The sequence below is a fragment of the Electrophorus electricus genome, chromosome 11, assembly GCF_041902795.1.
Source record: "Electrophorus electricus isolate QZ-2024a chromosome 11, ASM4190279v1, whole genome shotgun sequence".
NCBI classification, from domain to species: Eukaryota; Metazoa; Chordata; class Actinopteri; order Gymnotiformes; family Gymnotidae; genus Electrophorus; species Electrophorus electricus.
The window spans coordinates 7,777,501-7,802,500 of record NC_137507.1 but is presented as its reverse complement, the minus strand read 5'-3'; the positions used below and the strand labels follow the sequence as shown (position 1 = coordinate 7,802,500).

The 25,000-nt window shown below is 44.5% G+C and overlaps 3 protein-coding genes across 5 annotated transcripts in view; 2 read left to right on the top strand and 1 right to left on the bottom strand.

The window, feature by feature from the left end:
• pah (phenylalanine hydroxylase) overlaps positions 1 to 6,046 on the top strand; it is a 19,123-nt gene extending 13,077 nt beyond the window's left edge. For all 3 annotated transcript variants that reach the window (XM_027021596.3, XM_027021595.3, XM_027021597.3), the window contains exons 6-13: positions 1,345 to 1,541; positions 1,981 to 2,116; positions 2,702 to 2,771; positions 3,029 to 3,085; positions 3,222 to 3,317; positions 3,933 to 4,066; positions 4,146 to 4,261; positions 4,842 to 6,046. In XM_027021596.3, coding sequence (XP_026877397.2) covers positions 1,345 to 1,541; positions 1,981 to 2,116; positions 2,702 to 2,771; positions 3,029 to 3,085; positions 3,222 to 3,317; positions 3,933 to 4,066; positions 4,146 to 4,261; positions 4,842 to 4,885 — 850 coding nt within the window. In that variant the 3' untranslated portion in view covers positions 4,886 to 6,046. The remainder of the gene's footprint in view (positions 1 to 1,344; positions 1,542 to 1,980; positions 2,117 to 2,701; positions 2,772 to 3,028; positions 3,086 to 3,221; positions 3,318 to 3,932; positions 4,067 to 4,145; positions 4,262 to 4,841) is intronic.
• A 134-nt stretch (positions 6,047 to 6,180) lies between these two features.
• On the top strand, positions 6,181 to 11,534 carry th2 (tyrosine hydroxylase 2). The gene is made up of 12 exons (XM_035528348.2): positions 6,181 to 6,944; positions 7,067 to 7,244; positions 7,445 to 7,533; positions 7,648 to 7,715; positions 7,844 to 7,894; positions 8,522 to 8,667; positions 8,901 to 9,036; positions 9,526 to 9,595; positions 9,801 to 9,857; positions 10,190 to 10,285; positions 10,652 to 10,785; positions 11,356 to 11,534. The coding sequence occupies exons 1-12, from the start codon at positions 6,717 to 6,719 to the stop codon at positions 11,519 to 11,521; spliced, it is 1,419 nt and encodes a 472-aa protein (XP_035384241.2). The 5' UTR covers positions 6,181 to 6,716; the 3' UTR covers positions 11,522 to 11,534.
• Positions 11,535 to 16,894: 5,360 nt separating this feature from the next.
• The window catches only part of nup37 (nucleoporin 37), a 13,187-nt gene continuing 5,081 nt past the window's right edge, over positions 16,895 to 25,000 (bottom strand). Inside the window, exons 5-10 of the mRNA XM_027021591.3 lie at positions 22,075 to 22,169; positions 18,262 to 18,352; positions 17,757 to 17,938; positions 17,384 to 17,434; positions 17,191 to 17,284; positions 16,895 to 17,097 (exon numbers count right to left, since the gene is read on the bottom strand). Coding sequence (XP_026877392.2) covers positions 16,984 to 17,097; positions 17,191 to 17,284; positions 17,384 to 17,434; positions 17,757 to 17,938; positions 18,262 to 18,352; positions 22,075 to 22,169 — 627 coding nt within the window. The 3' untranslated portion in view covers positions 16,895 to 16,983. The remainder of the gene's footprint in view (positions 17,098 to 17,190; positions 17,285 to 17,383; positions 17,435 to 17,756; positions 17,939 to 18,261; positions 18,353 to 22,074; positions 22,170 to 25,000) is intronic.

The window sequence follows — 25,000 nt, the reverse complement described above, 5'->3', positions numbered from 1 at the left end:
TGACGAGCAACCGTGTGTGTGAGTGTGTGTGTGAGTGTGTGTGTGTGTGTGTGTGTGTGTTCCTTTTCTGGAAAATGACCCTGGCAGACCAAAGCAGGGGAAATGAGAGGGTCCAGCGGAGGCCGGAGTGTCTGCAGCTTTGTCTTCATAATTGAGCTGCATTACTCACATAAGCACTACAAAGGCCAGGAGGGTTCAATGAAACGCCCACTACAGAAACAAGGATTTACATACACTCACACACACACACACACACACAGACACACACACATGCATGTGCACGCACACACACGCACACACACACACACACACACACGCACGCGCACACACGCACGCACACCCACACACACACACACACACACACACAAACACACAAACACAAACAAAGCATGTGCCATTAGCGTCTGAGACTGCAGCTCACCTGTGTGTATGGAGCTCTCTGTCCATGTGAAAGTGTGTGTGTCTGAATGAAGTTATTTCTTAGACACATTCCAACATGTCCAGACAGGTGTGTTTATTTTCATTAATCATACCATTCACATGATCCAGCAAAACTGAGTCTTCAACCCTGTCACATCACGAGAGATCAGCCAAGTGCTTCAAAACATGATGCAGTCAAACTACAGTAGAGTGTTGAGTCAAACTACAATAGAGCATTTAGTCAAACCACAGTAGCATGTTTAGTCAAACCACAGTAGTGTCTTTAGTCAAACCACAGTAGCATGTTTAGTCAAACCACAGTAGAGCATTTAGTCAAACCACAGTAGTGTCTTTAATCAAACCACAGTAGCATGTTTAGTCAAACCACAGTAGTGTCTTTAGTCAAACCACAGTAGTGTCTTTAGTCAAACCACAGTAGCATGTTTAGTCAAACCACAGTAGTGTCTTTAGTCAAACCACAGTAGTGTCTTTAGTCAAAGCACAGTAGTGTCTTTAGTCAAAGCACAGTAGCATCTTTAGTCAAATCACAGTAGCGTCTTTAGTCAAACCACAGTAGTGTCTTTAGTCACACCAGTCTGTGTCTTTAGTCAAACCACAGTAGTGTCTTTAGTCAAACCACAGTAGCATGTTTAGTCAAACCACAGTAGTGTCTTTAGTCAAACCACAGTAGTGTCTTTAGTCAAACCACAGTAGAGCGTTTAGTCACACCACAGTAGTGTCTTTAGTCAAACCACAGTAGCATGTTTAGTCAAACCACAGTAGTGTCTTTAGTCAAACCACAGTAGTGTCTTTAGTCAAACCACAGTAGCATGTTTAGTCAAACCACAGTAGTGTCTTTAGTCAAACCACAGTAGTGTCTTTAGTCAAACCACAGTCTGCGTCTGTGTCCTGCCCTGCCTCCAGCGGCCAGCCCATCCCGTGGGTGGAGTACACGGAGGAGGAGCGTGCCACCTGGAGCACCGTGTTCAGGGAGCTGAAGACTCTCTACCCAACACACGCCTGCCATGAGCACAACCGTGTGTTTCCACTGCTGGAGAAGTACTGCGGTTACCACAAGGACAACATCCCACAGCTGGAAGATGTTTCCAAATACCTGCAGTGTGAGTGAGCGCACGTGTCTCGGGCGCATGTGTTTCAGACTCTCCACTCTGTTTCAGGCTCAGAATGCAGGCAGGACAAAAAATTCCCATGGAATAGTTCAAAGGTCCTAACACATTAACTTCTGCTATTTAAATGCATCTTGTTGACTTCAAATCCATGAATGGACCAGCAGCTAAAGAAGTCAAAAGTCTAGCATTTATCTAGAACTCATCTAAGACTTGCCAAGGACTGATCTAGAACTTATCCAGAACGCATCTAGGACTCGCCATGACCTTATCTAGAACTCATCTATGACTGATCTTGACCTTGTGTAGAACCCATCTAAAATGTATCTAGTGCACATATGGGACTCGCCTCGGACGTATCCGGAACTTATCTAGAACCCGCCTCAGCTTGCCCTTATCTAGAACTCACCTAGCTTGCCTGTTTCTTCCCTAGCATGCACTGGTTTCCGCATCCGTCCTGTGGCTGGCCTTCTGTCTTCTCGAGACTTCCTGGCTGGTCTGGCCTTTAGGGTGTTCCACTCCACCCAGTACATTCGCCACAACTCCAAACCCATGTATACACCTGAGCCGTGAGTACAGTACACACACACACACACACACACACACACACAAGATAGTTTATGAAGAAAGTGGTTTCAGTATAGACCCATACTGGTCTACAGTGGAACAAACAGTATTCCATATTCACAAACGTTTCCTTGGTGGATATGGTTTCTGTGTTATGTGGGCAACAAATTAATTCAATGTTTATTAATATTTTTGAACTGCAAATATCCAAGACAGCATTTCTACTATAAGGGTTTCCATTGTATTGATTATTTTTAGGTTAGTTTATATTATTCCACTATTTTTGATTATTTTATAGTGTTCATATATACATGTTCTATCACCACTGTAAATAAACAGCAATGCCCAAAAATTATTATTCTAATCATTTATAAATATACTGAGAAATAAACCATACATAACATTAACTAATGATGTAACTTATCATTTCTAACCCAAAACATTTAGATAGCAGTAACAAAATGTTCACAGAGTAACAGTTGTGATGGCTGTGATATAAAGAGCACATGAAACGTGAAAAGAAAATGCCAGTGATCTTCAGGGGGTCAGAACTTCCGTACACTGAGTGAGAAGTTCTTCTTTTGCAGGGACGTCTGTCATGAACTGTTGGGTCACGTACCTTTGTTTGCAGACCTGAGTTTCGCACAGTTCTCACAGGTATGACGCTGTCACATGGATGTTACGCTGATATGCACACACTGATATATCTGCAGCTAGTGTGTCTGCCTGACACTTTTACAGCATGTTATAGAAGAAGTTATATCTCCTCTTTAAGGTTGGCAGAGCCATTACTCTTGGTGGTGCTGTGTGGAAAACGTGTGTTATTTCTACATGATCTTAAAGTGAAAAGGTCAAAGATTAATGCTAAGGGCATAACTGCATTAACACCTGCATGGCTGCTTCCTTCCGAACAGGAAATTGGCCTGGCTTCCCTCGGGGCGCCGGATGAGTACATTGAGAAGCTCGCTACGGTGAGAATGATGTAGCCTCGTCCTCAGCATCAGCATCAGGACTCAACTTATACTAACGGACCAGTCAACAAAGAATTCCTCCAGTGCTCTCAGTAGTGCCCGTTTACTATGGGGTGTCTGTGGTTGGTTTTCATAGGTCTACTGGTTCACTCTGGAGTTCGGACTTTGCAGGCAGGGAAACGACCTCAAGGCCTACGGAGCGGGCTTGCTCTCATCATTTGGGGAGCTGAAAGTAAGTGGTTGCTGTTGTTTCTTACGTGGATTAAGCAGTCTTAATCTGGAATAATGACCTTAATCCTGGGATGAATCATTGGAGTGAATACTTACTGAGTCTTGTGACCTGAACTGACCAATAAGGACAGTGGGTGGTTAGTAGCTCCACCCAGACTCAGTGTGTCACTAGGGAAACACAGACCCAGGGTTACTGGTCCATAGGGAACTGTAAGTAAAGACAACTCATTCCATGTTAAAATAGCTCAGTGACACCAAACACAGAGGGTTGCTGGAAGTCTGGGAGACTGCTGACCCAGCTCAGTGGCTCACGATGTCTGAGCCACACTTCCTGTTTACTACACCACCACGGGGTGGTTAATTATTGTACAGTAAGGCGAACGCAGTAGGATTCTGATGTCCAGGAATGGAATGGCTACCACTCTTTGAGCAGAGGATCCCAGAATCCACTAGTTTTGATTACTTTTAGTAATGTTAATGTTTTTGGGTTAATATTTACTATAATAACTAGCCTTATTGTTATGCTTGAGAGAGAATCAAAAGGGATGACAGCTCATCCTACAGCTGTAAGAGACAGCAGACCAGGCCAGTGAGAGAACACGTCTCTCCTGTGTAGTACTCACTGACTGACACGCCCAAGATCCTGCCGTTTGAGCCGGAGAAGACGTGCTTGCAGAAGTACCCCATCACTGAGTTCCAGCCGGTCTACTTCGTGGCCGACAGCTTCGAGGATGCCAAACAGAAAGTCAGGTGAAGTGACCAGGCAGAAACACGGTTTCAGTGATGATTGACGATCTGAAGGACTGACTCTGGTCCTTGTGTCTTGCAGGAGGTTTGCATCCATCATCCCTAGACCGTTCTTTGTGCGTTACAATGCTTATACTCAGAGCATTGAGGTTCTGGACAGCACACAGCAACTGCAAAACCTGGCTGAAAGCATCAGCGGTGTGTGTGTGTGTGTGTGTGTGTGTGTGTGTTTAGCCTCATCCTATAAAACCCCTTAACTCTGTAGGCTTATTACTGAGTTATTAATCTTAACTTATATAGTTGTAGTTACCGGGCAGAGTAACATGAGTCTGGACCCTTCAGAGGCTCATTGGAATGCAGAGGGCTGAAAGAGATCATATTCTCCCTTAAAAGCACTCAAGAGAGATGCAAGTAGATATTGTAAGTTCCAAATATAAAAACTATGGCAGGAGGAGTGATCAGCAGTGAGCAATCCAGGCTAATTAAACAACGCAACTGAAGTGAACAGAGTGAAATATGAATGTATTTTATTTTTATTTTAAGACTCATATAGAAAGAATAACCTTACTGGCCATGAACAGATTTATTGTTCATAAAAGTACCTGGAGATTGTACACTCTTTCTCTTTCAAATGGCCAGTGATGCTTTACATGGAAGTTTATATTTCCATATTAGGTGATCCTACTTAAATAGACACAATCCAGGCAGGCAGCTTTGAGGAAGGTTTGATTCCCAACAAAAGGCAGCCTGTTCTGAGTCCTCACCATTTCTGTTTCAGGTGAGATGGGAATTCTGTGCAGTGCTCTGCAGAAGATGGAATAGGACAGCAAGACAGCTGCAAGACCTTTCCCAATGCTTGGGGGACGGAAGTGGTGTGGAAGTGGTTAAATTTTTGTGCAGGAACGTAAATGCTTTTCAAATAAAGTTTTAAAGGTGCCATAGACTCACACAGAGCAACAAGGTGGAAGCGTGAGAGAGAGTGAGAAAGAGAAAGGGAGAGCCAGAGAGGGAGAGGGAGAGAGAAAGAGAGAGAGAGAGAGAGAGAGAGAGGAGGGGGGGAGAGGGTTGAGTATGCAAATTTTCGTAATGTATTCTTGTAGATAATATGTATAGTCTAGCGTCTTAGGGTTATCTTCACTTTCTAGGTCCAAATACCTGTAGTAGTTTTTAGAATAATAACCAAAGTTTGGTAATAACAATTTATGTTACTCGGTTAAATGTTCTCTAGTTAATTTTTTGACCTTTTTGAAGTAATTACCTTTAAGAAGATTTACTTTCTTAACCATAAAATGCCGTTTTTTATTAGAGCGTTTTACTGTTCTGTTACTACAGTGGCACACTGCATTTCTAATGTTCTAACGTACTCTAACATAAATTCGTATCTTTTACTCTCTATTCCTGGCCTTTAGTAAATGTTCAGTCTGTCACGGCTAACAGTGGATAGAACATTTCAGTCCTTTCGAAAATAAATTGGGGCGGAAAAAAGAAGATTCAGAAGAAATAAAGAGGAGTTTATGGTTAGCGTTTATGGCTAATTTAACGGTATATATCCAAGCTATGTTCTTCCTGCGTTTATTTCAGGGAAGCGGTTATACTCATCATTAAAGACTCATAATTATATATTTTATCTAGCTATAATTGAGTTGGGTGAGCCATTAAATAAGCAGATTTAAATTTAAATGTCCTCTATTATATACACTAGCAAGCAGCTTTGGCTACACGGCGCTAACGAATCGGTCAATATTAACTACTCCGAGAGTAAATAAAGCAGTGATTCCCTACAAGATCATCTCACTGTTTAATAATCGTGTGGAATTACGCCGAATCTTACACGACACCGTTCCACCGAGTTTCCTTTTCATTTTAGCTTGCTAAAGTTTTCTGTTTGTATAGCCTGTTTTGTTTAGTCGGGAATGATCACAACTAAAATTGTAATGAATTAGTGCATGCTTTTTATTTCAAATAAAGCACCATCATTATTAAGTGTGACTATTTATTTTTGTTGTTATTATTATTATAGTTGTTGATGTTGTTAAATAGTAGTAAATTATTATTAATAATATTAACAATAATAATAGTCGTAGTAGTAGTAGTAGTAGTAGTAGTAGTAGTAGTAGTAGTAGTTTTGATCATAGTAATGTTTTAGTGAATATTTTCTATTCCATGCAAAACACAAACGACGGTTCTTTTTTCAGTACCATGGAGAGCACCGTAGATCGCTCGTCCTCTTCTAGTATTGGGGGTGAGAGCCATTTCGAGAGTTTTTTCGTTAAATATGATCGTTAACTATGATTAGTGTGCACAACGGCGACGTGTATTCCCTTGGGTGAATTCCTGTCCGTAACGTGCTGTTTAGTCTGGTTAATTAACGCACGCGCCTTATTCGCGCGCGTCCTTTCCCAGGACTTAAAAAGAAACACGTAAAAGCATGACGCACCGCTCGCGACAATTCAGACGTGTTTGCGCCAGAAACTCACGTGAAGGCCCGTGGCAGTCTGTATATAAACGGGTTAGTCTCAGCCAGTGGCCCGACCTGCAATCAGCCCAAACCCTGGAACTGCCCTGGAACAGAAAGCAGGCCTTCGCTGAATGATCCAGGTCGGGTTTGTCAGGCGCTTTCACTTGTGTTTCGTTACACCGCACGAAGAATCAAATGAAGACAGACAACGTGGTTCAGAACATCCCGTTCACGGGCAGGAAGCGGAGTCTTATCGAGGATGCCCGGAGAGACCGAGAGGTAGCCTCCGCGTCTCCGGGACCCTCGCGCTGCGGGGACAACTTGGTGTTCGAAGAGAAAAGCGGCAAAGTTCGTCTCAGCGTCCTTTTTGCCCTAAAAAATGAGAAGAACGCAGGTTTCTTTAATGCTGGAAAGGTATTTGAGGTAAGCAATTTAGACTACTAATTAAGACTGTTCATTCATATGTCAGAAAGTTATGATCGTGTTGTAAGAAATATTTCACGGGAAAAAAAACATGATTTTCTTTCTTTCGATATATAATTTAGACATTTGAAGTCAAGCTCCTTCATCTTGAGAGCCGACCAGGCAGGCAGTCTAAGAACGGCCTCTCGGACGACCTGGAGTTCTTTCTGAAGTGTGAAGTGCCTAGTTCTGATATTGATATTTTTATCAACTCATTAAAAAGAGTGGCAGACGACGTGCGCACAGTGCAGGACGAAAGGGGTAAGCGCAGGCGAGCTCTGTCCAATTCTCTGTCAGACATCCTCATTTAAAATTACAGAATACAGCATTCAGCTTCACAGGCACCCTAATATCAGGGCTTGATATTCTGCTGGTTTCCCTTTAGCAGCAAGCAATGCGACAGTATTCGTTTTCCGTTTCGGTTTTTCCTGGTTTAAGAGAATTTCCTTTTCTCGTTCCAGTTCCATGGTTTCCACAAAAGATCAGCGACCTGGACAAATGCAATCACCTGGTTACAAAGTATAACCCTGATTTAGACCGGGATCACCCGGTAAGTGAACGCCTGTGCGATACAAACCAGTCGAATCACGAATCAGGAAAAAAGACTACGCACATCACTTGAACTAATAATGTGCTTTCTCAAATGCATTTAAATTAATTGCAGGGATTCAGCGATCCAGAATACAGGAAAAGAAGAACAGTAATTACAGAGCTGGCTTTCAATTACAAACAGTAAGTTAACAAAGCCGTTATATATTAAACACGCCACGTTGTCGCTGTTCGGATGAAACAGACGGTCTATCACTCCGTACTTCCCTGCATTCTCTCCAAACACCTTGTGTTTGTTCTGTTTCTGCCAGCGGTGACCCGCTCCCGTACGTCGACTACACCGCAGGAGAACTTGCCACGTGGTGGGTTTCTGGGACGTACAAAGACGCCAGAAGTAAACCAGTAGGGTAGTGTAGGACTAAGCCACGGTTTGTAATTTTTAGTTACGGTCCAAAAAAACCTTTTGCAACATTTAACACTTTTCACCAATGCGAAATAGCAACTGTATTTTTGTCTAATGCACGTTTTATTTACATGCAGTTTAATTATGCGTTTCAAATTTCGATAGAAATTACTGGAACCAACAAGCGGGTTTTGGCCTTTTCCTGACAAAAAAAAAAGAACTAACACTGGATCTGCTGACACGTGCAAATAAATGCAATCTAAACCTAGTCGGTAAAATGTAAGATATTTCCAAACTTCCTTTTTAACAGAAAAGATAGATGATATCTTAGTTACGAAACTAAAAACTACAAATTGTTGGCCATGGTCCTGAATGCAGATTACGGTTGCGCGTTCTCGCAATAAAGTTTCGTGCGACGCATTGTCAAAACCTGCGTCTCGAACAATTTACGTGTTTGCAGAATAAACATACATATTACAGGTCTTGTGTAGTGTCACATATAGTCGCAGCATGTGAGGTGTGTCTATATATGCAAAACCTGAGAGGAATGCTGTACACTTTAACCCGCTCGTGTTGACGCTAAAAGGAAGGAGGTGTACCGGACACTGACCGCCATCTATCCGAGTCACGCGTGCACACAGTTCCTCGAGGGACTGCAGCAACTGGAGCGAGAGTGCGGCTACGGGGAGGACAAAATCCCCCAGCTCAGAGATGTGTCTGCGTTCCTGAGAGGTAATACTGCCACCCCCCCTCTACATTTAAAAAAAAAGGAACAGCAATAAAACAAATCAAATATAATACAATTTTTTTAAAGAAACAATGAATTTAAGGAATCGAAAACAGTGAAAACAATAAGACTTAGCATCTGAAAACGCGCGAGTTGCATGGAACGGGAGCCTGTCCGGTGACTCGCTCGTGCTGCACGTTCGCGTGTAATTGCTGCCGTGGATGTGTTCGTGCTGCAGGAAGGACAGGATTTCAGCTGCGCCCAGTGGCGGGACTGCTGTCTGCGCGTGATTTCCTGGCCAGCCTGGCTTTCCGGGTGTTCCAGTGCACCCAGTACATCCGTCATTCCTCAGCCCCTATGCACTCCCCTGAGCCGTATGTGTCAACACACACTCCACAGGGATTACACGCAGTACAGGGATCACACACTCCACAGGGATTACACGCAGTACAGGGATCACACACTCCACAGGGATTACATGCAGTACAGGGATCACACACTCCACAGGGATTACACACAGTACAGTGAACACACTCCACAGGGATTACACACAGTACAGGGATCACACACTCCACAGGGATTCCACACAGTACAGTGATCACACACTCCACAGGGATTACACACAGTACAGTGATCACACACTCCACAGGGATTCCACACAGTACAGGGATCACACACTCCACAGGGATTACACACAGTACAGTGATCACACACTCCACAGGGATTCCACACAGTACAGGGATCACACACTCCACAGGGATTACATGCAGTACAGTGATCACACGCTCCACAGGGCATTACACACACTGCAGTGACCGTTGTTTATGGAGAGAAGTGGTCTGATCAGGTTGTGTGTTTTTAAGAGACTGCTGTCACGAGCTGCTGGGACACATCCCCATGTTCACCAACACGGAGTTTGCTCAGTTTTCCCAGGTGATCTAGTCAACTTTTCACTTCCCAGGCAGGATCCACTTTGGGCTGTTATTAAACAGTGATTAATATGCAACTTGCATACAAAAATCCGATATTTTCTGTCTGTTATGAAAGTCTGTAGACTACCTAATGTGCAAGTTAAAAAGTTTGCTTGTTCGATGAGACAACAGACATCTGGATGTTATACTCACATTTCTTTATGCAGGAGATCGGTCTTGCCTCTCTTGGAGCATCTGATGAGGATATAGAGAAACTGGCCACAGTAAGTAATGTTCTGTGAGACGTCTGAACAAGTACCACCTGTAAAAAGGGTACACTGCCTTTGCTATTCAATCTTTACTGACCTCTAGTGGTGCTGTTTGTGAATTACACTGATAATATGTCCTCTGCCTACATTAATTACTGCAAAAAAGGGGAAACTCTCAAACGTGAACTCAAAAGTGAAAATACTCAAATGAGTATCCAGGGTTCCTTCCTCAGAAAGAGATGTAGGGGAGGGTATTATCCAACTACGCAGTTCACTCTAAACTCATGTTGTGTGAGAACCGAACGTGTCGTCTAGCACGGTGAACACCTCCTTCTGCCCCGCCGCAGCTGTACTGGTTCACCGTTGAGTTTGGGCTCTGTGAGCAGAACGGCGCGGTGAAGGCGTACGGTGCTGGGCTATTGTCATCCTACGGAGAGCTTCTGGTGAGGGCAAACACACTGCACATGCTCGGCACGCTAATCACTCCCACACACGTGTGTGCTTTACAGCCCTGCACACTCGCAGCTCACCTGGTAGAGCAGTTAACACATGGTGCTGGTAACACCTGGGTTGTGGGTTTGGCTGCCAGAGAGCACACATACTGTGTAACGATAAATATATGTACAATGAGATTAGCTATGCCGCTGTAATTGACAAGCCTCAGACTTAATCTCAGTTACTGAAGTCCAGGGTTGAAAACAGCTGATATTTTATCATAAACATTGCTGTTAAACATATAGTCTGGAGCTAATCTGTGATAAATCTGTGCCTGCTGATGCTATGTTGCAACTAAATGCTTTTCCCTCTAGTACTCCCTCTCCAATGAACCAGAATACAGGCCTTTCAACCCTGCGGAGACATGCATTCAGCCATACCAGGACCATACATACCAGCCTGTGTACTACGTGTCCCAGAGCTTCGAGGACGCCAAAAACAAGATGAGGTGACATCTTGAGGCAGAGGGGAAGTATGGGAACTGTAGTTCAGTAATTTGGGAAGAAACACATGCATATATGGATCGCTACTCTATGTATCCATCACTGAGCACTTGTAGTCCTCCTTCCAAACAGAGCACAATGCTTGCATTAAGGGCTGAAAATGTCCCAGCCCCCGTCACATTTAAACCCGTGTGCTCTGCGGTACTATTGGTATAAAGATGCCAAAGTCACCATGGAAGAATTCATTCTTTCTCACTGGCCCAGAGTAACACAGAGTGTTCATTCAGTACTTTTGATTTTACAGTGTTTCGCAAGGTTTTCCGTTCTATGTTTGGCTTCCCGCTAGGCACAGACTTTGTCAAAGCTGGGAATAGGAAGTTATTCCCAGATATGCACTGAAACCAGTGGAAAAGAAAGGCTTTTTATTTCTTTTGTGTTTCGTCCTTTCACATCACCGGTACTTTTACATGTATTTATGTTTGCTTAATATCCTGCTAGGATTTATAGGGAAATCACTCTTAATTCACCTCAGTGGCTAGTTAACAATATTGATGAGTGCTCCTGTTGGTTGACAGGCAGTTTTCATCTACTATCCAGAAAGCCTTCTCCATCAGATATGACCCTTACACCTGCAGTCTGGAGGTCCTGGATGATGTCAGTAAAATCCAGAAAGTTCTGGGCCACATGATGGAGGATTTGAAGATTCTACACAGTGCATTAGAGCGTCTTGGCCAAAACTGAACATCATTCAGCATTAACCACACTGAACACAGACATATATTTATATATACATACATATATATATATATATATATATATATATATATATATATATATATATATATATATATATATATATATATACACACACACACACACACACACACACACACACACACACACACACACTTATATATATATATATATATATATATATATATATATATATAGCAATAAAAGTGATTCAACCCCAATTGCAAATTAGGTCCAATTTGCAAACTTTTAGCTGTTTGCAATAAAGCAGTCAAACAATAACAATTTAAATAGCTCAATACAACTAATATGACAAGTGACGTTTAGTTTCTCCAAATTCAACACAGAATGCCACTTTTAATGACTACTGCAGTCTCAGACCAGAGTCCCTGATAAGAGCGCATGTTTGGAAATCAGGTGTTGTCTCAGGCAGCCTAATCAAGGGCTTCATTATTGGTGTGAGGTGTGCTTGAGCTAAAACACACCAGAGACCTGGATGGTGCAGGGCTTTGTGGACTGTGACATCTGACTGCATGTTAGAAATATGGCTGTCAAGTCAAGAGAGGTGTCAAAAAAGTTAAGAGAAGAGATCTCTGCATTTCACAAACAATGAAAAGGATACAAAAACAGCAAAGGTACCGACTGTTGCTAGAGAAACAGTTGGAAGTGTCATTCACAAGTTCACAGCCATCAGCGTCTTCCACCAGATTCCTGATAAGGCTGGTGGTCAGAAACCCTGGAGTGGTAGCAGACGGTAAGGCACATTCTAAATGCTGTAGGCCTAAATTTCTGAACCCCAAGACATGCACAATAAGGCACATACAAAACACTGAAATTCTCCATGCCCGAACTCCAAGAGGTAATCCTCAGCTGACCCAAAACCACAGGAAAAGTCAGCTCCAATATGCTGAAAACCATAGAAATAAGACACAGACGTTTTGGGATTCTGTTCTGTGGAGCGATGAAACAAAGCAGGAACGTTTTTGGCCTGAGGATCAGCGGGGGAGAAAGGATGAAGCAAATGCTGAAAAGAGCCCCCGGCTCACAGTGAAGCAAGAGGAAGAGCCTGCTTCCTGCTGGGGTTGTACCCTGAGGGGGCGGGCTTGGAACCCAGGGCAGAACAGCACACAAACCCAAGAATACCAGTGAGCTGGAGAAAACTTCCCATGAGGACCATGCTGAGGGTCCTCAGGAACACTGCCAGAATCTGGTGTACAGCCGCAGCAGGTCATAAAAGCAAAAAGGGTGCTGTACGAAATACCAAAGACACTTACAGTAGTCATTAAAATTGGAATTTTGTGTTGAATTTCAAGAAACCACTTATATCATGTTATATTGTGTTGAGATATTTAAATTGTTCTCGTTTGATTGGTTTATTGCACACAGCTGAAAGTTTATACATTTTGCTAATAATCCAAATTTGCAACAGGGGTTGACTAATCTTGATTGCAACTGTATATGTATATACACACACATTCTCTATATGCAGAACAACTGCGTACTGGACAGATTCATCAGCACAAAATAAATCTTTGTTTTTACTATTCAGCTGATAATGTATCCAGATTTCTTGTACAGAGTTTTAATCATTTTAAAAAGAATTCAAAGGGGAAAGGTATAAGAGGTTTGGAGGTCAGTTGTGTGCTTTAATGTATAGCTGTAACCAAGCGGTATTAGATGAGTTTGAAGTCCCATATCAGAGGGACATTTAGTGATAACAATGGTGTCACTTTGATGCCACTTTGATTTTCTGTAACCTAAACATTCCACTATGTTATTATATGCCTGCAAATTCTTGCTTGTAAACACTGGAATAAATCCCTCATTAGCTGGCGAAGGGTTGAGAAAGCTTCTCTAAGCCTTGTTAAGGAATTGCATTTGAAAGATAACTCCATGTACATGCCCACAGCACGATGCAGTCTAAACACCATGCTATTAAGAAGGAGGAGCCTGAGCTAATTACAAACGATTTCTGCATATTTCACTATTTCAGTACAGTGCTAGCAGTCAAGAGTAACTCATGGATGATTCTGTTTCTGTCAAGATGCTTTTCTGATGACAGGTTGTTTGTGGTCACACTTGTGAGGGAGGACAAGCAAGTGCAGTTCTGCAATGATAGCGTAGTCTGCCAAGTTACCATTAATTTAGAGTAGTCCAACTAGTTACCATTAATTTAGAGTAGTCTGCCTAGTTACCATTAATTTAGAGTAGTCTGCCTAGTTACCATGTCTGCCTATTTACCATTAATTTAGAGTAGTCTGTCTAGTTACCATTAATTTAGAGTAGTCTGCCTAGTTACCATGTCTGCCTATTTACCATTAATTTAGAGTAGTCTGCCTATTTACCATTAATTTAGAGTAGTCTGCCTAGTTACCATTAATTTAGAGTAGTCTGCCTAGTTACCATGTCTGCCTAGTTACCATTAATTTAGAGTAGTCTGCCTAGTTACCATGTCTGCCTAGTTACCATTAATTTAGAGTAGTCTGCCTAGTTACCATTAATTTAGAGTAGTCTGCCTAGTTACCATGTCTGCCTAGTTACCATTAATTTAGAGTAGTCTGCTTAGATACCATTTAGTTCAAATTCTCAGTCCAGACACTAAGAGATCACCAATCAGCACTGACTATGAAACAAGGCTTTTTGGAAAGACAATAAAGAATATCTGTTGCATTTGTGAATTCGTTTTTTTGTTTGTTTGTTTTTTATGTAAGTTACATTAAATTAGGCAATTGCCATCTTTTTACACAAACTGAGAAAGTCTTGAGAGAAATCCAGAGAAGACAGATGGGGAAGGAAAAGAGAGAGAGAGAGAGAGAAACAGAACAGAAAGTGCTTTGGAATTCGAACATTAGTGTAATAAATGAGGGGAGGGCACAGACACACGCACACGCACTGAATTCAAATGCTTAATCATCTCGTATCTCATCTTACATGTTGTGCACTCCAGTCTGCAAATCCTCACAAAACCACAGCCTGGACCTGCATCCCACGAGCTCAAAACAAATGTGTTGCCATAGCGTTAAGATAACTAGGTGAGGGTTCCAGTGCACTTCTCGCAGCTCACTTTTTACCCACAAATCCCAGACGTGTACTGTTGTGCTGCAGAATACAAGCCTTTCCTTTCACGAATGCCATGGACGTTAGAAGCTCGGTACACGTAGTTCCTGAGGTCACTGAGTGCAGAGTATCTTCAGGGTCCTGCCACTGAGGACAGCAGTGTGACCTTGTACCGTCCTGCTCTAGATGGTTCAGCCCAACAGGCATTGGCAGGCTTATTTGATACAGTTGCTGTCAAGAGCTGCTACATCTTAGACCTGACGCGCTCCTCAAAAGGTTTAGCCTAATGCACAAAAAGCCCCCATGAAAAGAAAGTGAATCCTCCGGCCCCTAGTGTTGTAATGTTGCTTTCAGCTTTCATTGGTTCTTCTTTGAAAGAGGGCGCATGCCCCCGTCTCACACGGCATGCTGGATTAGGTGCCCTTTGCTTTCCCAGGGTGAGCTGGAGGTCCCATGATCCTTCTAGTTTATTAATATTATGAATATTATTATATTATACTGAAAAGGCTCAGATATGGTTGACAATTTCTGATGTGACCTAGCAGTTAAAGGAGGGTCTAATACTAAATACTTAAAATCAGTTTGGTAATATTGTAAATCTGACTATTCTGGTGCTCATTGTAGGCCAGAGGAGGTCGGGTCCCCCCTTTGGGTCTTGGTTCCTCTCAAGGTTTCTTCCTTATGCTCCAGTGATTTTTTTTTCCTTGCCACAGACGTTTGTGAAGCCGATTTGTAACAACTGTTGTAAAAAGCGCTATATAAATACTTGACTTGACCGGGTATCTTGAGCTGTGCGACATGTGAGCAGCCACTAGGTGGCACTCTTTGGTTAAAATCATCCCGGGCCTTTGAACTGACGGCAGGCAGAAACGCAGGGTCTCACGTTTCTGTGAGAAAACCACCTGGCGCTTTGGCTGCTGCAGCTCTCTCCATTTCCAAAAGTTACCGTGCCCTTTGGAAGGAACGCGCGCGTTTCTCTCTCTCTCTCTCTCTCTCTCTCTCTCTCTCTCTCTCTCTCTCTCTCTCTCTCTCTCTCTCTCTCTCTCTCTCTCTCTCTCTCTCTCTCTCTCTCTGTGTGTGTGTGTACATGTGAGAAAGGGAGTGAGAGTCAGTGTGTGCGTGTGGAGAGATTTGGTGACGGCTGACGTCGGGTTCTCCGCCGGAACCGTTCCAGCAAGAACCAGGGCCGGCGCCCCAAAGCGTTCACGGCAGACCACAGCGGACTTGTTCAAACAACGCCGGAGAAGCAAGACAGCAGTAGCGTGTTATGATTGTGGATGGCGGTTCGCTCCTCCGCTCCAAGAAACATAGATGGCTGACTAAGGAGCTTGAAAGAGTAGCAGTCCCTTTTCCTGAGGACCTTCTCAGTTGTACATCCATTTATGTATTAAGGGAACATCACTGCTGATGGTTTTAACCTAAACACACACACTCCAAAAACAACAAAACCATACAAGCCCAGAATTACAACCAAACTGAACACTATACATGCTTATACAGATCAAAAATATATATATATAAATAAATGAATCACATCGATTGCCTATTTTTTCATCACATCAAGTACCTTTTCTGATGGGGGGGGACTATATAATTTTATTTATTTAATTCAGTTTAGCTTAAAGCCAGGGTGTCAAACATCACTGCAAAGAGCTCGTGTCTGGCTAGGCACACGGGGGGTTGGGGGGGGGGGGGGGGGAATCACGAATCCACTTCCTTCTCTGTCCTGTTCACTTCAGAGAATGAGAAACTGCTGCGCTTCAAGGGACAGTGATGCCAGACACAGGAAAAGCAAACAGGAAAAGCGAGTCCCATTTAGCCTTGATGTCCGAGTATGTTCCTCAAGAACCCTTGTGGCATCCCTAGCAAAGGGTAAGGTTAGCCTTGGGCCAGAGGTTAAAGGTGCAAGGTCATTGCACCCTGTGATGTAGGCGGTAGACATGCGCAAGCCAGGGTCAGTTCAGGCCTGTAACGTGGGCTAGTGAAGGGGAGGGGCTTCTGCTGAGCATGTGACTTTCCCTCGCGCCAATCAGCCGCCAGGTGCTCGGTCACCTCTGGCTCACCCCCTGGGCTAACTTGGCAGGACACACACAAGCAGAGGGCAGACCGCGCTTCGGAGAAAGAGAGAGAGTGAGCGAGAAAAAAAAACAAAACCGGCATACGCACATAGACACACAAAAAAAGAGGCAACAGCGACCAGAAAAAAGGCACACTTCACAGAAGCCAGCTTCCCGTTACTGTTTTTTGACTCACGTGGCCGCTGAATGAAAACATGCAACTGAGGCAGAAAATAATGACAGCGTGTGAAAAATGACACTTTATTGAGGAAAAGAGTTATAAAAATAGACACATTCTTCAGATGACAGGCATCGCCCGAGATGCTAGAAGCCAGCTCACATCTCCGTCATCCAGAAGGACAGCTTTCGATCTCCACCAATCACACAGAGGGGGAGGGTCCTATGCCAGCTTAGACCCGCCCCCACGGTGGACGAGCCAATCAACACAGGCTGCAATGTCATTGCACAGAATGAGGAATGAGGGAACACATTTAAAACTCTCAAACTCACACAGCAACAAAGCGTCACTGCCGAACGGCTTACCTGAGGGTGACCAAGGTGATGGACAAGTAACTGACTGCTGATCTTTCCTGGATAGCCAGTAGTGGAGAAAAGATCTTCATTGGCTCTTGACCACCTGACAGAATAGGAACAACCAATCATCAATGGTCCTACAGATTAAGACTAGGGTTAGGTTTAGGGCTAGGATTAGGGTTAAGATTACGATTAGGGTTACCTGAAGAGGCGAGCCTTGTCCAAATGGGCTGGCCTCTTCTCCTGAGGATAACTGTGAGCACACCACAGTGAATTCACTGGACATGTACCATTCACCAACCTTTCTATTCAGTGTATCACCAGGTACATCCACAAGGCTAGGGAACACTGAGAAATCAACAGAGGCCATTTCTCACTAGCCATTAGCTTGGTTTTATTACGGTCTGTGACAACAGCAGTAGACCCACGTTGCATTATGGTTCCTGTCACATTCACTACTAGGCTTTGTTCATTTTGACAAACGGGTCAGGCCGTCATCACACTCGCCACGTCTTCATGCCTGTCCAGACATCCTGAGCCCCTGAATCGACCCATGCGTTACCTCGTGGCCTTACCTGGAGCGGGTAATGTCCCAGATCAGCCAATCGCTGCCAACCACTGCGCCCACCTTAATGGTGTTGCTGAGGCACCAGTCTGCCGACATCAGGGGCATGCCTCCACTGTCCAGAGACAGCACAGCCTGCTGGGTTACCAGGTCGTAGAAGCGGATGGTTCCCTTCTTCTCAGCCACCATCAGCTACCAGAAACCCAGAAAAAAGTCCACTCAGCGTCACTGGACGTCACGGCCATAACGTCACTGTGTTCATCAGTGAGAATTTAACAGAGTTTTTAATTACAGCCTCGCCAGGACAGGGTGGGAGGGTTTTCGGTATGACCTGAAACTTCTTTCTGAATTTACTTACTGGCTTTTCTGCTTCACGCTGCCTGTCCTTACTTAAAACCAGATACTCTACTCCTGACCTTTTCCACGGCTTCGTAAGAGCAGACTCATGTCAGAACAGGGGGAGGGGGGCAGATCCTCCTCTCTCCAGCCCTCGCGCCAGCTGTACTGGAGCTCACCTTATAAGCCTCTTCAGGGTGCCAGCACACGCTGACCCCCGGAGACCACAGACGAAATGACGCAGCTTCACGGCCTTCCAGGTCCCAGACCCTGCGTAAAAGAAAAACACCGCGTGCACTTCAGTTTTACAAGGTAAATTTCATCATTTAAACATGAGGGTTTTTTCCCATTCTAACAGCAAGCTGTTGGTGAAGCCAGATACATATTTAAATAATTATGGTTTAAAAAAAAAAGTTCTTGTGGTATGAGGAACGGACTCCTAATACAACACAACGTGATCCAGACAGGTACCCAAGACACACCAAACAGAAACAGCAAGCGAAAATAACAAAACGTGCAGAGGCTCCACGAAGGCGCCGGCTCTGACGCTGACCAGCGCTTCACGTCCCTACGCGTGCCGGCCGAGCGGCAGCCAGGAGACAACGGGCACGGCCGGCGCCTCGGAGGGATTCGTGCGCTTGAATCTGGCCTCTCGCGTCGGGGCGAGAGCAGACGCGGCGAGAGGCCTCGCGCGCGGCTGTAATAAATCACTTGGATGTAGAAGGCGGCCTCTCCCGCATGCAGGATCCACGGTTTACCACATCAGAGCAGCCCAGGCGAGCAGAGCCACGAGTTCCCCGAATGGGACGCTGCTACAGTAGGGGTTTCTGGGAATTCAAAAAAAAAAAAAAAAAAAAAAAAAAAAAAAAAAAAAAAAAAAACCGAGAAGAAGGGGCAGGGAAACCAGAGCTAGGGAACTGACTGATGAGGTCACCAAGACAACTGCATCTGACGAAGCGCAAAGCTTCTCCCAAGCCCACTAAACGTGGGTATCGCTTTCTGGCGGGTTCACGTCTGAATCAGCACGGAGGACGCAGGCCTTGCGCGGAAGCTCGACCCAGCCGTGCGGTTCTGCCGTTCAGGCTCACAAGTGCACAGCCCGTGGCCCACAATCCTTCTCAACCCTGGGGCCTGTCTGGCTCCAGGACCCACTCCTCCATCAAGCACGTGGGCAAGTAATCGTGGGAGAGAGGGAAGGAGGTTTCAGACCGCTCCACACAGGCACTGTGCTCAACGCCAAATGGGGGGAGATCCATCGCATGCAACAACAAGACACACACAAACACACACACACACACACACACACACACACACAAAAAAACCTCCAGCCACAAGCACCACAAAGTGCTCATCAGGGGGTGGGCAGGAAGGTGGGGGTGGTGTAGGGGTTGAGGAGTATGGAGGAAGGGATGTAAATGGGTGAGGGGTGTACGCTGATATAGTAACCCAGCGTGGTACAGGAAGACAGCCGTGCACCAGAAGAGGGGGTGGGACTCACGTTTAAAAAAAAAAGGGCGGGAAATGTGTCACATCGTAGCAGATCTGGGAAGGGAAAACATTGGCTGATTGGATGGAAATGCTGAGATGGGATTTATATAAGATTTTTTTTTTTAATTTAAAAATTACTCAGCCATCCTCATGTTCTGTTGTTTGCTCGTGAGTCATGTGACAGTAATTAAGACAACGACTATAATTTAACCATTTTAAAACAGCAGCTTGGTTTTTATCTGGTGGTGCTAGAAAGGCAACGCAGCCATTGGAAGATGAGCAACAAATGTGTGAGGACAGAAAACTCCAAAGGACCACCTAAACATGTCAAACCTGAGGATTCATGTAAACAGAACCAGAGGAGAGCATGTTAAACTGCACAGTCCCCAGAAATGCTGTCCTTTCCACCACTAAGCTGATCGGACAGGTGCACCTCGCTGTCTAATAATGAACTCTGTAAACTCAGTATACCCCCAAGTGACCTGCAGTTCCAAGGATCGTCTGTAGGTGGCACTAAGAAACGCCGCATTACCCCAGCAGAAAGAAGCCTGCACAGATTGTCAAAGAAATCTCATCACAGTATCACTGCACCACACCCCAACACACACACACACACACACACACATATACAGAGACATTTAAAACACACATAACCTCAGTGAACCACACTGAGAGGCAGTAATGAATATGGAAAAATACAGTGGCCTATTAAGTACAGGCCTTGCGCACACACACACACACACATCACTTATCAGCTGACAGCAACTACTCCCACGTGTATTAAAAGTGAAATTTGTGTGAACTGACTCAAAAGGCACTTCTTCCTCACTATACATCTTCCCCCTTCACTACTGTGTCTCACGCTCTTCCTCTTGTGCCCTATATTTTCTCAACGTGACAGAATTTAAATCTTTCTGCAGACGGTGCACTCCTCTGTCTCTGCACTCCTCTGTCTCTGCACTCCTCTCTTTCTGCACTCCTCTGTTTTCTCTGGCCAAGAGGCTCATAGTAGACATTTCCTCTGCAGGCTTCCCATGGCCCCTCTGCCCCCACCCCTCACACACACACACACACACACACACACACACACACACACACACACACACACACACGTATGTGGTCACATAAAATGCATGCACACACATGTGCACGTGCATGTTCACACACGTGCACGTGAGTGCACACTCATGCACAAGCTTGCACACACGCGCACACACAGGCAGCGCCTTCTAAAGCCCTTTCAGCCTTCTCACACTGCTGCCGGTCGGGGCAGTCTGCACTAACTGCAGCCTGCAGCCTTCATTCAGCCTCAGGAGAGACGGGACGGGACAGGACGGGACAACCAAAGCACTCGCCTGCTACTAAGGGACTCATTCATTCTGCATATGAGGTAGGTTTGAACCAAACACGTCTCCCTCTCACATGAGCTCTCTGGGCAGTGATGAAGGCCAACGCCCCTCTCTGCCCTATACCAAGGGCAAGAAGCAGGGCAGGTACACGCAGACCCATGCCGACACACCCTGACGCACCCGGAGCGGCAGCCAATGAAAAGGAAGAGGGCGGGGCTTAAGGAGAGCAGCAGAGTAACACTGAAGAATAGCACATACAGTAAATTCTCTGTAGTTTCTGTTACACACACACACGCACCAGTTTATAAAGATATGATATTAAACACCCAAACTACTCTGAACGAATGTGTGTCCTGACTTCCATTAGAGGAAAGAAAAGACGCACACTGAAATTGTGCATGGTGCTGAGAGAATGACATTAACCAGCCACGTAAAGTCAGAAGGGCCAGTGCGCAGGGAGGGCCGAAATGGTGTACATTACAGCAGAAAAGCAGAGAAGGAAAGGACCAAAGAAGGTTGAGCAATAACCCGTCCAGAAACATCTGAACCTCAGCCAGGGTTCACAGAGCACTGCAGGAACACTGGCCTGGTATCGATTTCAATGACGAAGATAACACAGATAAGGCTGGTTCAGCACTCCAGACGCCAGCTGCACACCACTTTCTATAGGGGAAAACTCCCATTTCTTTAAACACCTCATCCACCTTGAAACCATTAGGGGTTATTGATTTCCTTATTCTGCAGTATTGGGGGGGCGGGGGGCGGAGCCTGACTTCCTTTGGCAGCGGAGGCGGACAGTATGCCGGCTTCCAGGTGTGTCGGTTACATGTCTCTGACGCACAAGGGAAGCCCCGAGCGCCCTGGAGCACTCGCTTAAGTTCTGCCAGACAGCGGGAAAACCGCACTCGCCTCAGGGGCTGACTGATACCTGCGGCGCGAGGCGCTTGGTAACCATCGCCGCAGAGGTCGAAAAAGGCCCTAGCCACCTTTAACCAATTACTAAAGGAAAGGGGCGGGTTTCGGGGTGGGGGGCGGGGCCATCGCACTTGGGCAGAGCAGCAGTAGGGTATGTTTTGCTTAGCGTCCAGTTTTGTGTCCGGTTTCGTGGAAAACAAGGTCAGGACTTTCTGCGTCATTAACGGCTCGGTGACTGACCTGCAGGTGTGATCATCGCTGACTGATGCGATCTGCTTCCCCTCTGTCGGCTCGAACACCACGTGATTGACATAGTTAGTGTGTCCCTTCATCACCTAGGCAACAAGGAAACAGGTTCGATGATGGCGATGTATAGAGGAAGGACAAGGAGCACAACGATCAAGTGAACGTGGACATGCACACGGGAACGCCCTAACGAAGGACAGGGAAAAAAAAAAAAAAAAAAGCACAAGTGAGACGGGTTCCCACGCCTTTACCAACATTTCTATGTCAGTTCCCGTACCGTAACGCGGCTGGCGAGCTGAGCGTGTTTGAGGGGTGGTCTCCTTATAGTGTGCGATTTTTTTCTGGACGATCTTTGGCGTGACGTTTTGAAAGCTCCACGGCCGTCAGTGTCTCTCGACACGCGTCCCCCCAACCGTCTCCCTTCCATTTCTTATAGAGGCCTCATCATTGTTTAAGCGAACAGGTCTTTGATCAAGGCAAAAAGGAACAGAACTTCGTAGGCCGTGCCAGAGAAAACTGCACCCAGCCAGACCTCATATGTCCTGCCTGGATCAAGAAGGACTGCCACAGAGATTAATTCACTTTGGTTAGCAGTCCGACAGTAAAATAAATGTCCTCCTGATGTGCTTTATGACTTCAAATAGTTTTCTTAAGGTTCTGAAACTTTATATCAATTTTTAGGTTTTTTTTTCCCCCTGCAGAAGTTATGTTTCTCAAAATATTTGTTTCAATAACGTTTGAAAAACATCAAAGACAGACGACAACACCTTAACTGCAGTGAAATGCAACCAGGCGAGATTTAAATCAACAAACATGTGTTGTAACTTTCAGCACCTCTAACTCAGAGCCTGGTGTGTTGAGCAGCAGTAAACAGTCAAATTCCACTGACGTTGTTGACTTCGTGTATTTGTCCTCGGTTCACAGTTAGTGTTGGCTAGCATATGCAACCAGTTAGCCAAGGAGCACACAAACCTGACATGCATCTTGAGAACAGCAACTCATGTCACGAGCAGGTGTGTGGTCATAAGCTTTTTGGTCAAAGGACAAAAATAAATAAATAGTGCCACAATCTGAAGCTGTTGGAAGGTATGTTTGAAAGTTAATGCTCCCTCCAAGTTATCTTACACTTACAGCATTTACAATTATGACTAAACACAACTTGAGCAATTGAGGGTTAAGCGTCTTGCTGAGGGGCTCAACAGTGAGAACCTGGCATCAGTAGTGAGACTTCAACTGGCAACTTTCTGATTATTAGTCCAGTACCTTAACCACTGAGCTACCACTGCCCCCTGAAGCAAACAACTACTACTACTACTACTACTACTACTACTAATAATAATAATAATAATAATAATAATAATAGTAATAATAATTTATTATTATTATTATTATTATTATAATCATCATGTTACAAAGTAACATGATGTAAAGTAAGTAAGCGCAAAAACAAAAAATACCAAGATACAAAATAAGATAGACACAAATAAGTCAGGAGATGGTTCCTAAACCAGAGGACAGTCAGGAGACCTGAATCAGAGGACAGTAATGAGCGAGACGGAATGTACAGATGGGGCAAGTCTGTGATATGTAAGGACCCAAGCCATGAAGCTCTTTAAAAATTAGTAGGAAAGTTTTCTAGTGGATGCGTTTAACTGCGGAAGTGATGCAGACTTTTTAGTGGGGAGCAAGACTGTAGCTCTGTGTGCACTGTAAAGGAATTACAGCAGTCTATCCTACAGGTAATGATTGCATTAAGCAGGATCTTGGAGTCTTTAAGGGACAGCACCGAGTGATAATCAGGTGATATTAAAGAGATGGAAGTTTGCAGAATTAGTGATTTAATTTGTGGTTCAAATGACAAACAAGGATTTAAAAAAAAACAAAAAAAAAACCACAACAACAACAACACACCACTGAGGTTACATGCAGTGGTGGAGGCACTAATGGGAGCGTCACCGACAACCAGTAAATAATCCAGAAAATAAAGCGATGACGGATTTAGTACCTACAACCAGAAATTCAGTCTTATGGGCATTAAGCTGTAAAACATTCACAGCCATGACATTCCTGAAAATAGAAAGTCAGAGTAAGAGCTGGGAATGCATCTGTAGGTCTAATATTCACATATATTTCAGTGTTGTCATTTTAACAATTAAATTATTTAAGATTATCTTTCAGATTTAAGATGCACTTCATTGTATGGTAACTCTGAAGGCCGGGAGTGCTCACTAGTACAGTACTACCACTAACAGCAGGTCTCTTTTTGTTTAATTCAGGCTGTAAATACAACGGGCTTCACTCTGTAGATGCTCTTTAAACCCCACAGCTCTATACTGTCCTGCCAGTACACATTTTCCAGAATAACTGGCATCCTCGGTTTATATGAACAGATAATGTCAGTCCTGTGTGCTGTGACTCATGTCATCCTGTTCATATTTACATGGCGGTTACCACAGTTCAAATAAACATAAAAACAAAAAGTATAAAAGGAGAGCGCAGTTCAATTTTGCTCTAAAGAACATATACAGGTACCAGCAACGGTGCCCATGTTCATGAGAAAAATGTCCATTGACCTCTCATAAAAGTTAGATTTCTTAAAATATTTTTGGAGTGTAATATCACAATGATCAACAATGTTATTTTCCATAACCATTTTGGCTCTGGCAGCAATAATTCCCAATGAGGTTTTACACCTGTGCTGACAGACGGAAGGATAGAGTGGATGGATATAGTTAAAGACAACAGTACCACACACACTTGCCCTGTGGGGGGTAAGCAGATTAGCATCAGAGTTGATGGATATACTCAAAGACAACAGTAACACACACACACACACACACACACACACACACACACACACGCACGCACACGCCCCGTGGGGGGTAAGCAGATTACCCTCACTGAGTGGATGAATATACTC